The sequence below is a fragment of the Athene noctua genome, chromosome Z (genome assembly GCF_965140245.1).
Source record: "Athene noctua chromosome Z, bAthNoc1.hap1.1, whole genome shotgun sequence".
Taxonomy (NCBI): domain Eukaryota; kingdom Metazoa; phylum Chordata; class Aves; order Strigiformes; family Strigidae; genus Athene; species Athene noctua.
The window spans coordinates 91,087,796-91,102,039 of NC_134077.1; the positions used below are offsets into that span (position 1 = coordinate 91,087,796).

A 14,244-nucleotide genomic window follows, 5' to 3' on the forward strand; every position below is an offset into this window, starting at 1 on the left:
AACATGCTCCTTCCACCATCACCCCGGGCCTCCCTCCCTCCCCCGCTAGCCCACTCACGGGCCAGCAATGCCCAAACAAGCGGCTCTGAGCTCTCTGCTCTTTCAGGACAATTAAAACTTTGTTGCTCAACCCTAAGGCTCAAAGACTGCGCGTGAACAAGCCGTGGCACCGCTGGGTCCCCCACCACACCCGCTCCTGGGCACGCAGCCGGGCCTCCGCCACCTCCGCCAGCCACCCCGGCGGGCACGGCGCTTTCCTCCAGCACCGCGCTGAGACCCCCGGCAAGGCGGCGACAGCGGGGGGAAGCCAACGGCCACGATCCCCGGCCCCAGCAGGACCGCCTCCGCACACAGGAGGATCAGGTGTCCGTGCACAGCGATGGGAACGTGCCGCAGGGCTGCGGCGCAGCTCCGGACTGAGAGCGGCTGGCCGGCGGGGAGGCCGAGGGGAGGCCAAAGCCTCCCGGCAGAGCACGACCCTCGGCGGCGCTCCGCAGCACGCGGCCCCCTCCGAGGGTGCTGGACCCGGCCGGGAGGCACAGAGCCAGCGGCTGACACCGCCCGGGGGAGCCGAACGCGCGGCCGGAGCCTGCGGTGCACGAGGCAGAGGCACCGGCGGGACCGTCCCAGCCCAGGCAGGACCGAGAAGCGTTTGTGACCGCCAATGAGGCGGCTCGGAACGGGCCCCGCACACCCCCCAGCCCGGCACGGGGCCGCTGCTGCCGCCGGCGGGCGAGACCGTGCCCCTCCGCCACTGGCTGCCCGTAGCGTACCCCGTCCAGCCCCCGAGAAGCGGCGGCCACCGGCGGCACGATGCGCTCCTAACCGCGGGGCTTCAGCCCCGCTTCCCGCGCTGGACCCGGGACGGAGTGTCCGAGACCCCGGGAGCCCCGTGGCCGGCCCGGTGTCCCCCCGCGGGCGTTCTGCCGGGGAAAAACGCCCGCGGTGCTCTGCTCGGGACTGAGACCTAAAGCAGCTTCTCGCGTCCCTGCAAGGGGCGCCGAGGGGCCGGCGCAAACGGGGGCAGCGCTGGCAGCCGGGGAGACGGAGACGGACAGAGAAATCGGGGCTGAAGTTCTGCCGGGGCTCCCGCCGCCGCACGGCGGCTGCTCCCCGGCTCTGTCCCCGGGAGCTTCGGGGTGGCCGCAGCGGAGGGGCAGCCCTGCCCAGGGCAGCGGAGGCGCCCCCGCCGGGGCTCGACCGTCACTGCGCTCCCGGGATGGGGCACGGACCCGAACTAGACGACGCCGATTCTCCCGGCGCGGACACCGCCGCAGCCCCGTGGCCGAGCCGCCGCCCGGGACGCCGGCGCTCACCGCACCGCACCACGCCGCGCTGCGCTGCGCTCCACCCCGCTCCTCCCCGCCGCGCTCCGCCGGTGCCGGGACCCGCCGCGTTCCGAGCTGGACCCGCGCCTCACGCGGGGGGCGGAGCTTCGAGGCGGGGCGGGGCGGGGCTCGGCGGGGCGGGGCGGCCGCCCTGCCCCGCCCCGCCTCTGTCCCGCGCCCGTGCCCCGAGCCGCTGCCTGATTGACCGAGGCGGAGACCCGGTCACGTGAGGGGGAGGGGCACGCCGGTTTCCCCGCCCCTCTTGCGTCATCCGGCGCGGTCGCGTCATCTCCCTGCGCACGCACGGCGGAGCCGCGGGGCCCGGCCGCCGGCGGAGGCTCCCGACTCTCCCGCCGCTCCCACGCGCCGCCATCGCCATGGCAACGGCTGCAGGTGCGTCCCCAGACGGGGCCTGGCCCGGTTCGGCCCGGTTCGGCCCTGTTCGGCTCGGTTCGGCGGGGCCCGGCCGGGCGGTGGCCGTTCCCCCGGGAGCGCGCCGCAGCCGCCGTCCCGCGCTCCGCCGCGCCGCCGCCCTGACCTTGAGCGCGGTCCCGGCCCGCGGGGGCCGAGCGCGTCCGGGCAGCGCTGCAGGCCCGGGACCGGCGGTCGCCGGTGCCTCCTCCTGCCGTGCCGCCGGCGCCTCCTGCCTGGTCCCCCGGTCGCCTGGCGCCGCGCCCCGGCGGGGCCGCGATCGCTGCCGAGCGTGTCCGGCGCCGCGGCCGGGCGGCCCTGCCGGCGTCTTGACGAGGCCCGCGGCCTCCTCAGCGGCAGCGGGGCGGCGGGAGGCCCCGCGCCCAGGGCGCGGCGAGTCCGGAGGCTGCGTGCGGCGGGGGGCGCGCGTCGCTCACCCGGTGTGCGGGACAGAGGCGGGCGGGCGGGAGGAGCAAACGGACGGGTCTCGGACCCTCCGCATTAGCTGACAGCACAGCCGGGGCACGGCCGATCGTTCAGGGGAACGTTCCTATGGCAGAGTCTGAGCGTGGGGTACCGGCTGATTTACCGGCTGGACGATTCGGTTCTGCAGCGGTGGTTGGGCCGGGAGCCTCCAAGGGAGCGCGCTGGATCCGCAGCCCTGGGGGTGACAGCGAGCATGGCGATCTCTGGCCGGTGTCACGGTGATGCAGGGCAGGATCAGGCAGCGAACGGCCTTTCCCGATCACTTCTCGGATGTTTCCCAGAGCCGGTGGGTCCTAGGACAGCGCCTCGGAGGCCGCGGTGGTTTAGGTGGGTCAATGGGCTGAATTCCTTCAGCAGAGGCGCTAGCTGTGCCTCCCGGAGCTCAGTGCCGTGCGGATCACAGAGCTCGGTGTCAGGAAGGGCCACGTGTGCCCGTCGCTCAGAGCTCCCTGAACCCGGTCCAGGCAGAGGAGGGGAACGTCTGTGTGTAACAACAGGGTGATGCGGCGCCTCGGGTTTGCGTGTTCAGGCAGTGCCACTGATCCAGAACTTCCACTCTTTTTTAGGAGAGCTGTTTCTTTTGTATTCTGTTCTAACAAAGTGGCTGCTGTGCTCTTGTAGGTGGCACAGGCCTTGCACATGTGTCTGAAAGCCAGGGTTCTGCCATAAACACTCCTGGGGGACTCGCTGTGCCTGGCTCTGGCCGGTTCCCAGCTCAGAAGCGTGACAGCTCCTGCAGGTGAGGGTGGCTGCACTCCTCAGCACGTCCCTTGGGCACACCCAGCAGTCACGCCAAAAGGAGCATGTGGCTTCTGGCACTAAACTACAAGTGTCTCTTTTTTTTTAAAAAAAATTTTATTTATTGTAATTTGCTATTGAGGAAAAAACATCTTTTGGCACCAGGCAGCTGTAACTCTTACAAATTGGTTGTCAAAGGCCTTCCGAGTCATCTCCTTAAGGGTGCTGTCTCTTGTGAGACTCTTCCATGCTCTGTTAGTTGAATTAGTGTGACCCACTGTCTCCTGTCCAAGATCAGCATATCTGCAGATGTGGCTTTTTTAGTATATGCAAGTACAACTACAGTAATCTGAGTAATTCCCTGAACTGGTGTGTATATGAACTGGTGTACAAGCTGTCTAGTCCAAATCCCTAGCTCTGATGTTGCTTCTCCTATTGACAGAAACACTTAATCCTTGTAAATTATTTAGGTGGCATTTTCACATGCCAGACCTAAAAGGATTAAATAGCATGTAACTGTAGGGCAAAAGCCAGCCCAGCTATATATGTGTTTTGTTTTAAAAATAAATGTTGTACTTGATCAAAGTAATCTGTCTGGTAGCTTTGAGCCATCCGGCTTGTTTCGGTGCAGCCTCTGCCGGGCATCCTTCACCCTGAGCAGCAGTTCCTCGTTCGAGCAGGGGCATTGCCCTCAGGCACCCTGGGGGGATCACAGGAATCTCATGCATGTGGCTGGCGAGGCGTATCTGCAGTTCACAGACCAGCCCCTCATTTCTGGTCACTGACTTAAGCTGTGATGGACATTAGGATTGGGGTCAGCTGCAAAAACACCAGTTTGTAACTGTTGAGTTAATGACAAGGTGTTGCCTGATAGAGGTTACTGCAGGACTCCTCTACTTTGGTAGGTAGAGCTCCATCTGTTTACGTATCCTTCAGGACCTCGGGTCTAACCAAGCTCAGGTCTTAAACTTCTTGACAGAAGGTGAAAATCCTGGGTGAGTTCCAGACACTCCCTTCCTCTGCAGGTTCATCAGCTGGAACTTTCAGAGATTTACAAAACTGTGTTGGAAGTGTTCTTGTAGCTTAATCCTGTGATTACAACTGTGTGCTGGATTTGCTGGGATAGAATTACTCTTCCTCACGGTGGTGGGTATGGGGCTGTGTTTTGGGTTGTGCTGAAATCGGTGCCAATAGCACAGGGATGCCGCAGTTGCTCTGAGTGCACTGGCGCGGCTCCCTGGCCAGCCCTGCCCCGCGCCCGGCCCCGGCACAAGGAGCTGGGGGGTGCAGCCGACCCAGGGGTGTCCCAGCCCGTGTGACGTCCTGCTCCACGGTGGAACTGGGGGGGCAGCAGAGGGGTGGGGGAGCTGCTGCTCAGGCTGGCCGGGCATCCCCCAGTCGGTGGGGAGAGATTGTTCTCATTTGAATCACTTGCTTTGTTTGTTTGTTTGTTTTCTTCGGTCTTGTTTTCCGTTCTTTATTGTTTTTTCCCCTTACATTTTAAAAAAATTCTTTTTAACTATTAAATTGTTTTTATGCCAGCCCACAAGTTTCTGTTTCACTTACCCTTCCAATTCTCCCCACTGGGGCAGGGGGGAGAATGATCAAGTGGCTGTGTGGTGCTTAACCTGGCTAGGTTAAACCACAACGAATTGTTGTTTAAATTATCCGTTGTTTTCTGCCTCAAGGAAAAGCACAGTGGAGTGATGAGAATTTTTAAGGCTACTGCATGTATTTTATTTCCTTTTTAAATTTTTTTTGTTCTTAGATTCTCTCCTGTCATCCCCCCCTCCACCATGCTGGTGATGTGTATTTTATTAGTGTGAGAGCAGACCTTTCACTGTTTGAATTCCTTGGCACAGCGAACTGGGAAATCGAACGTGTCAGCTGCCATGTAGCACCTGAGGAGTGCGTACCTCAATTTCCTTCCCGATTTATTTCTATTTTAACTTTAACATGTACAGAAGGGATCGACTGCCGCTTTTTCAGCTCTCTGAGACTTGAATAGAGCAAGCGCAGTGTCCATCAGACCTGGCATTTGTTGCTTTTCTCCTTCAAGTTTTGTGGGCTCTCCTCAGATCTAAGGTACCAGGTGCTGCTTGAGTGATCCACTAGTGTGAAAAAAGCTGCAGGGTTACCTGCAGCTCTGCTCATGTTCGTTCTTTTCTTTTTTGATGTAGGGAAGGAGAACTGAGGCATGCTGTATAAGACAAACAGTATGATGGATTCAGAAGGTTCTGCCCCAACGAATTCAAAGGAACATCTAAGCAATGACCTAACAGCTACCTCTGGCAAACATTATCTTTGTGGCTACTGTGCGGCCTTCACAAATATCGCAGTCACCTTTCCCATCCAGAAGGTCCTCTTTCGGCAGCAGCTGTATGGTCTGAAGACAAAGGATGCGGTGCTGCAGCTGCAGAAGGATGGAATTAGAAACCTCTACCGCGGCATCCTTCCTCCGCTAATGCAGAAAACGACAACGCTGGCTCTGATGTTCGGCTTGTACGAGGATTTCTCCTCGCTGCTCCACAGCCACACAAGTGCCCCCGAGCTCCTCACCCGCAGCATGGCCGCTGTGCTGGCGGGGACCACGGAGGCTGTTCTCACGCCTTTTGAGCGAGTTCAGACTCTGCTTCAGGACTACAAACACCACGATAGATTTACAAACACTTACCAGGCTTTCAAGGTACTGAAAGTCTATGGGATGAGAGAGTATTATCGGGGTTTGGTGCCAATTCTGCTCCGGAATGGACCCAGTAACGCGCTCTTCTTCGGCCTGCGGGGGCCCATCAAACAGTGTCTGCCTGAGGCCACGTCCTACAGCGCTCACCTGGTCAACGACTTCATCTGCGGAGGGCTGCTGGGCGCCATGCTGGGCTTCTTGTTTTTCCCAGTGAATGTTGTAAAAACTCGCATGCAGGCTCAAATTGGTGGTGAATTCCAGTCCTTCTCAGAAGTTTTCGTGAAGATCTGGCTGGAACGTGATAGGAAATTGATCCACCTTTTCAGAGGAGCCCATCTGAATTACCATCGCTCTGTCCTGTCCTGGGGCATAATCAATGCAACCTATGAGTTCTTGCTCAAGCTGTTGTGAAAACCACCCTCTTCCTTCAGCTCTGCTGCCCATTTGGGTGCCGACACGTATGGTGTCACTTAGTCCCAGGGAGCAGTGCCTGCGTAGTCTGAAAGGTAATTAGTCCTGGCCTTCAATATTTATGGGATGAATGGTGATGCATCTAAAACTTGGTGCAATTAAAATGAACTTTTTGAAGTATTTATTTGCTGGCAGGTGAGTTTACCCATAATGGAGCTACTAGACAAATACAAGGGTTAAAAAAAAAGAAAAGACTTCTATTAGTCCAGCAGCTTAGTCTTTATCACTCCCCAAATTTCTTAGTGCTCTGTGATGGAACGTGCTCCACTGTCCACATTGTTGAGCACGAAAATCAAGGAGGGGCTGATGAAAATTGATTCCTTTGCCCGATAAACTTCAAAGTCTCAGTTTAAGAACTCCATTTTCCAGTGTTTTAGAGTCTGAAGTACTCCTTACTGTTTAAAGCTAAAAGGACAGATCCACATGAGGATGACTGAAGTTTAGAACTTCAAGCTTAAGCTAAGCCTACGCAAACTCTTCTGCCAGCCATTTCCATGCTTGGCTTTAAGATGAACATTTGTTCAGCGGTGTAAGGACGGTTACCGAGCGTTCACCTTCCTGCTGGCTGCTGCTGCTCCAGGTGGGATCTGTGTGTGTGCGTGTGCCTTCACCTGAAAAGGGAAAAGTGGGAGGAATGAAACAGCAAATTTACTAAAGCTTTAAAGTGTCCTTCCTTGTTAAAAGGCTTGTAAACATGGAGTTGGTTCTGCTTCTTTTTGGCTTTTTGTATTGCTGCTTTTTCTGTTGCTTACAGCTGTGGGGCCCGAGAGACAACGGCCCTTTCCCTAGTGCTCAGGAAATAGTTCAGCTTCCTGGAGGTCTGAGAGCAGCTCACAGACAGCTTTTTTGTGCCAAGCTGTCCTGTCTTTTGCAAGTTACTCCTGTTTCATTTGGGCTGTGGAATAACGGATCACAACAAGATACTTTTGCCTGCGTTTTGCCTGCTTGATGTGTACTCTCAGCAGTTCAGCCAGACAGACCCGTGCGTTGCACTGGCAGGGGCTTCTGGGCATCAGTCCCTGAGCGCAGCGGAGATGACAGCCAAAGATAACCTGAGCAGCTGCTGAAGGCAGGACACAGGCGGCGTTCGGAGACACATTTAAGAGCTTCTGTAGGTGAATATTGAAAAAGACTTACAGAAACATGAAGTATTGTGTGTCTTACAGACTTGGGAGTTGAGAGATGCAAGACTTCAGGCCTTAGAGAAGACACAGAGCAAGTGTGCCCATAAAGCAGGTGAGGGTCTTAACAAAAAGCATTTGATTCTTCTGAGGGCCTTTATTTTATGAAACTATATGTGTAAAACAAAACCTTTTGGATGATGGGGATCAGAGAGGCTTTCAGAAACTGGTCTGAATTGGTCTTTTCAGAAGTTTTGGAGTGGCTATTACTTTCTTTCTGATTTGAGTCTTCCATTTGCTGAGCTGTCCTCAAATACTGAGTCAGTGGTACAATACATCAGTGTGTACAATCATGGCATAGTCCCCAGCCTCACAGTCAGAATGGCCAGGCACAACTGAGCATTCTTGTATCCAAATGTCGTGATTATCTGCATTTAAATAAAATGTTTACTGAATGTTTGTTACTGGCAGAATCTGATTTTTACCAGTGTACTGTTTTTTGTAATCACTCCTTGATGGAATAAAAAAATTTGCATCCTGTTTCTGCATGGAAGATGTCCTTTGTGTCTGCAGTGTTGGGAAACCTGAAACGTTGAGGGTAAGAGTGCAACATGAGCCTGTCACGGAGTGGGGTTACTGTAGCCAAAAGAAAAAGTTGTAACGGCGGCGGCCTGGTGTCGTCTCTGCTTACGCGGCTCGAGGGCGCGCTGCGGCTCTGCCTCGGCAGAGCCGCGCTCGGGTGGTGTCTTTGCCTTTACCCAACAGTTTTAGTGCTTCGTCGGAGCAGCGGTACAAATGATGGGTGTTCTGGGGGAAGGAGATCAGATAATCAGTGCGGCGGCTCCGAGGAGGTTCCTGTGTGATGCGGGAGCGGGGCCCGGGCGTTGCGATGAACTTGGCCCTGCTCAGGGCGCTGCCGCCCTACGGCGCCGCCTCAGCCGCCAGCCCCGGTCTGAGCTCACGCCGCCGCGTCCCGTGAGGGCAGCGCCGATGCGGGGAGGGGGCTCGGAGGCGCCCTGGGCCGCCCCTGCCCCCGCGCCGGCCCGGAGCGGGGTCCCTGCTCTGCTGCTGCGTCCCGCTGTCGCGTTGCCACCACGCCGGGACCCTGCCCCGAGCGCCGGCGGGGCCGCGCTGCAGGGGCTGCGGTCACAAACGGCTGGGCCCGACCGGGAGGTTGGACCAGCCTCTGCGGCAGAACGTCAGAAATGATTGCCGGTGCCTCGGCGGCTCTTCCGGGGGGGGGGGGGGGGCTGCAGCGATCGAAGGGATGGGGAGTTCCTCCAACAGTAACCGGGTGCTGCCGAGAGAAGGACCGATAGGGCCTGACTTTTGGGTCCTGACCGCACAAAGGAGGACAAGGCTGCAAAATACTGCCCTGTGGGGTTTGAGGCGTAGCGCTACTGCAGAGACCCTGTATACCTGTTTTATGCTAATCAGGTCATCAAGCCTGGCCAGTTCTTGGCTGTTTGAAGCTGGGGTGGGCAGAACGCAGACCTTTGCATGGGTAAGAAAACAAACACAAAGGCAACAGTTCTGAGAAAGTGGTGGGGATGGAAAAGGCTCCAGCAACAGCTGTGAGAAACAAACGTCAGGTCAGTCGGGCTGTGACAGTCCGGTCAGGCTTTTCTCATAGAAACTAATGCCATCGCAGCTCTAACAATGCAGGACAGCCTTCCCCTCATTTATTACAGTGTGTAATGATGGAGGAAGAGAAAGCCACGAGTGCTGCCAAGCCCAAGCAGCATTTCTGCAGTGTTCAGGTAGGTAAACTGGATATACAGCACGTTATTTTTTGGGCAGGGCACAGTTTAACTGGTGGTCTGTGCAGGGCTGTGGTATAGATAAAAGGTTCGGAGTCAAACTTTGACTCATCATCTCATTTTCAGGAAAACGATAGAAAAGCATTAGAGCTGAATCTGTGACACACATGCTTGGGAACTGCAGCAGTAGCTTATAGCAAAGCCTGGGCAACAAAGTGTGCTTGTTGCCTCAGCTGCTTTGCTTGTATCCCTCTGCCCCCTCTTTAAGCCCCACTGCCCGTTATTCCTGCGTGTGTTGTTCCTGCTTACAGGAAACACAACGGCTGACAACACAGCGGGTGCAGTGCCCCGACTCGTCCTGCCCGACCCCCCTCCCCTCCGTCCCTCGGGCGACGCGGGGGCAGAACTGGGGTTTGCACAGATGCTGTTGTCACCGTGACAACGTCGGTGACTTCACGGGAGCTCAAACCACCGAGGGTGCAGCGTCACTCCTGGCACCGGACACCCGCCCCCCTCAGCCCCGGACACGGATGCCCGCGGCAGAGCCCACGGGATCCTTCCCCGTGTCAGGCCGTGGCCTGGGGGCAGGCAGGTGCCTGCACACCACTGTGGGAACAGCTGCCTCCGAGGGTTTGCCATTTGAAAAAAAGGAGTTCCTACCCCACAGATACCATCCCGGGCAGGGGAATAGTTAATTACACTCAGTTTGTAATTATCAGACTGGCCCCAACCAGGGTCCTGCTCTCTAGGCCTCCGGGCTGAGCTGTTCCCCGGCCCAGGCCGGGGGTGGGGGGGGAACCGCAGGGCAGCAGCGCAGGCGAGGAAAGCAGAGGGAGAGACCCCGTGCAGTAGTCGTTCTGCTCAGGGAACTGATTTTTTTTTTTTTCCCTGTTAGTTGAGAGGGAGTCGACAGGAACCAGTGAGCATTACAGAACAAAGCTCAGTGTAAGATAAATACATGAAAATAGATTTTAATTCATTGAATTATTAAATGTTTAATTTATTATGCAAGCAAGAGAAACTGTCCACAAATAGTAAGTTACTGTACGGCTGTAAGTACAATATTTTCAGAGCAGTTCTGACACTACCTATGCAGTATTAAAAGGCTGCAATTTTTACTATGAAATCTCAGGTATTTCAAAATAGTCTACATGCACAATTTGTTCTTGTATTAAAAACCTTATATTTAACTGAAGATACTTAGTGCTTAAGAAAATGCACCTTTGACTAAGATCAGGAAATGAGAAGTTTCTTCTTCCTGCAGGACAAAAATATTATGGGCTGTTGACTTTTTCCTCTTACTCCAACTTTTTAGAATCTTGTAAACTAGATTTTTTTAAAAGCTCTCATTTGGCAAGTGTATTTCTTTTTTCTAAGAGTTCACATTTTGTAGAGCAACAGACCCATGATTTAACGGTATCAAGACCTTCTCCACATCAGTGTTACCCAAATTAAAAAAACCCGCACCAACAACAAAAACCCCCCACCAAAATCAACCAACCCACCCGCCCCCCAGTCCCCAGAAAAACCTGATGTTTACATTCCAATTCTGGTAGTAGGCAATCAAACCAAGAGTGCAAACGAACATGTGTCTGTCTGTCTCTACCACTGTGCTTTTCTTCCTATCCCCAATAGTTCTGTTTGGAGGTCACATTTTTCCCTGAAATACCCATGTTTGACAAGTGGACTGATGCCCCGTGGCTGTATATATACTGAAATACACACACACCCCACACAGAAGGTACATACACATGAATGTCCTCATACAGTCCCAGTAATAGTTTCTCTCCTCACAAATAGACAACTAACAGTGCTGCAGTGATTTAAAGACTGACCTAATGGAATACTCAGAAAATGAATTTACTCCCACAACATACACTCACTGTACTATTACAAGAGGATTACTAGCTTCAAACACTAGTTTGGTTCCTGTAGACACTGCTATACGTTGACATTCCTACGGAGATCTGAATTAGGCAGTTTATTGGCTTCTGCTGATCAGCCATTCTGTGAATGGAGGAATTCCTTTACTCCAGAAGTTAATGAATATGAAATCATGCATTTAAAAAACATACTGCATGCTTTACAATCAAACGGAGACCTTTATCTTCAGTAGAAGTACTGTGAAATTTATCAAGTAATGCAACACTTGAGTGGTCAAAAGTAAACCAGATTAAAAGAAACCTCTGGTATAAGCCACTGCCACACTTTGCTGTTAGCACAGTTTTCATCTACCATTTGAAACATTTTCTTGTTTCAGACAGCATATAGGTTCTGGAAGGTTAAAAATTCATCTTTTGAAACATAACAGTAAGATAAACCCAATTTTTTTTTTACTAGCTAGAAATAACCCAAAGCTCACCAACAAATTACTTCATTAATTCAATAAGGCAAGGTTATATTATTCAAAAAGACATCTGAAAAATCACTCCTTCCACCAAGATGCAACTGCAAGGCCTATCGGTTATAAACTATTGATTAGTGTTTCAGTAAGCATTATGTGAACTTCACAGGTAAAACAGATTAATAATTTCCAAGTATTGAAACAATCAGATGATCAAAATCTGAGATTACCTACTTATTCAAACTTACTACAAATGCAATCAGAAGAACTAAGTAACATTTCTACATCACACACGGACAGAATCCATCTTCATGGGCACCTGCTGGATGCACTACAAAAGCATCAGCGTTGTCACTGAACGCCACGCTGCACCCCGGCCACGTCCTGCCCACGGGCAGGGCCCCCACCGCTCTTGGCGCTGCGCGGGAGGTGTCTAGGGGTGGTGACAGGTGTCGCTTTGGAGTAATAGTTCTTTATACAGAAAAGCCTCCAATGTTTCAGCACAATACTCTTATAAAAAACAGTGTGTCATGAGGTAGAATTAAAAAAAGTAACACTCAGTGCATATTAACAGGCATAGAAAGAATTAAAAGTCACAAGCAATCTACCAGCTCAAGGAACTTCTAAGAGGAAAAACCAAAACCAGCCATGAAAACAAACAAGCAAACAGCTAAGAGCTGCTTTGATTTCATGGGTGCTTCTTCATCTCCAAAATGAACAGTTCGAGCCTGTGAGAACAGTAAGATTTCTTTCAAAATGTTACCTGTAGTCCCTTCAATGGCGTTTAGGAAAACACGACGTGAGGCAGCAGCAGCCTAGGAGTGGGGAGGGCGCATGCTCAGGCAAAAACCCATCGTGGTCCAGCATAGGGACAGGGGAAGAACCACCAAGCCACAAGTTTTCACGGAGGGGAGCACAGAGAAGGGCAAGTGTTCTGAGAGTCACACTGTGTTCTGTATCAAAATACTTCAGGAACAGGAAACTAAGCACTTCCACTGGATTAATGTCTGGAACACAGTACCCAAGTTCTGCCACATACTCCTACTGGTTTGGGTTCTTTTGTTTGTTTTGGGGTTACACACCCTACACACCCCCCTCCAGCTTGGCCAATTAACAACTCCCTGTACCTCAAGTTTTCTTCCGTTCCACTGCTCTAAGTCACACAAGAGGGAAGTCCCCCTGACCTGTTGCTAACAAACCAACAGATCCAGGCTGCCCCAGAAGCAGGTTCAGGCTCACAGGCTGCTACATGCAGGCAAAAGCAGCCGAGTGCCAATGGAGTGATGTACTTCAGCTGGTCTCAGATATATTTGCATATTTTGTTCATTCAGTCACTAACTAGAGCCCATTTTTCATGGTTTGGCCAATTAATATAAAGTGAAAAAATACCTTTTTATGAATTGCGTTCCTTGCACAGAGTTCCAAAAGCATTCAAAAAGTACAAGTGTTTGAACTTAAGAGACAGTGTTTGAGGAAACAGCATCCCTCTTCATTTATCATTTCATCAGTCTACTTTGAGATCAAGACAATAGTTTCACATAACAAAAGAAACTGCTCAGAAGATACTCTATGGAACATCTCAACCTCTGAGTTGCTATCTGAGGAGATTATGTGCATTTATATGGATTTAAAGTTTGTATTAAGAAATTATTATTCCTCCTCCAGCTAGGATGATATTCTACTGAGACACCATCACCAAATAATTGTTAAAACTCAGGAGAACATAAAGTTTAGGACTTTTACCAGACCGTAAGTCTGTCAGCTGTGCATACTTGACTACCTGAATGTAGTCCTTCAGCAGTCTGTTGCTAGAGATGATGAAAACCCAGTGCAGGAGTAATTCACTAGTCCTCAGATTACCAAATACCCAATATTGAAGGCTCTGTGATACTAAAGAAATTCTCCAAAAGAGAAAATGCAATTTTTTTTCTCATAATGCAGAGGAGTCTGAAGTTTCAATGACTTCTCCACCAATACCCAGAGTATGTTACCTACACAAATTCAAAACTACAAAAGGATCATCAGGCTTACATACTTCCAGCTCTCTTCACAGATGTCTTCTTTTTGGCCAAACACGTATCTTGCAAAAGGCTTTATAAGAATCAACTTTGAAAAAGCACACTCTGTCAAGCCAGAGATAGTGAATCTGGACACCAAAATATCACAGCCGCTTTCAAGTAGTTTCCTGCCGAGTTGGGTATGACTGGTCAGCAAAACCTTAGCAAAATACTAAAGAAAAGAGTGATCTTGAAACATGCAAATGATGAGAATATTATAAACTGATAGGGATGCATGAGACTGAGATCACTGCACGTTTACAAGGTCAGCTGTATTAACTTGAGCAGCAGAACTTGGCATTCATACTTTGTATGTGATTTAATGGTGAACATGAACGTTTTTCACATCTTACGATAAGCTCAGTCAAACCCAAGAAGATCTTACTGTAGACAGGCATGCTTTGAACCTGCTCCCAAACTGACAGCACCTGAGACAAAAGGCTTATCTGGTGATACTGCGGCACGCCCCAGACAAATTCCTCTCACAGCAACAGTGCAGGGAAGGTGTGGAAAGGAGTCAGGTGGGAAATAGCCTTAACACCCGCAGATGGTCTGCCCTGCTAAGTGTCAGTCGTGGGATGAAGGTTTGTGTTACTGATGCAGAAAGCTCCCTACAACAGAAACCTGGAGGCTGAGGAGTCAAAGCGCCTGAGAGAGGCCAACCAAGGAACCTCCCTTGTACAAAACACCCAGTTCATCTGCGGTGGTGACAGGGCAGGGTCTCCTCCCATTCAACTCCTGCTTTTTCCTTTTGAGGAAAAAACGCAGCTACATCTCCATCCAGTACCTTTTCCTTCTGGCAATAAACGTAATATATGCAGTCACAGAAAACCAGATGTTTTAAC

General features: G+C 52.1%; 1 protein-coding gene across 1 annotated transcript; it reads left to right on the top strand.

Moving 5' to 3' along the window:
• Positions 1-1,614: 1,614 nt before the first annotated feature.
• Positions 1,615-7,778, top strand: SLC25A51 (solute carrier family 25 member 51). Its single transcript, XM_074931777.1, has 2 exons — positions 1,615-1,721; positions 5,144-7,778. The coding sequence occupies exon 2, from the start codon at positions 5,161-5,163 to the stop codon at positions 6,055-6,057; it is 897 nt and encodes a 298-aa protein (XP_074787878.1). The 5' UTR covers positions 1,615-1,721; positions 5,144-5,160; the 3' UTR covers positions 6,058-7,778.
• Positions 7,779-14,244: the final 6,466 nt, after the last annotated feature.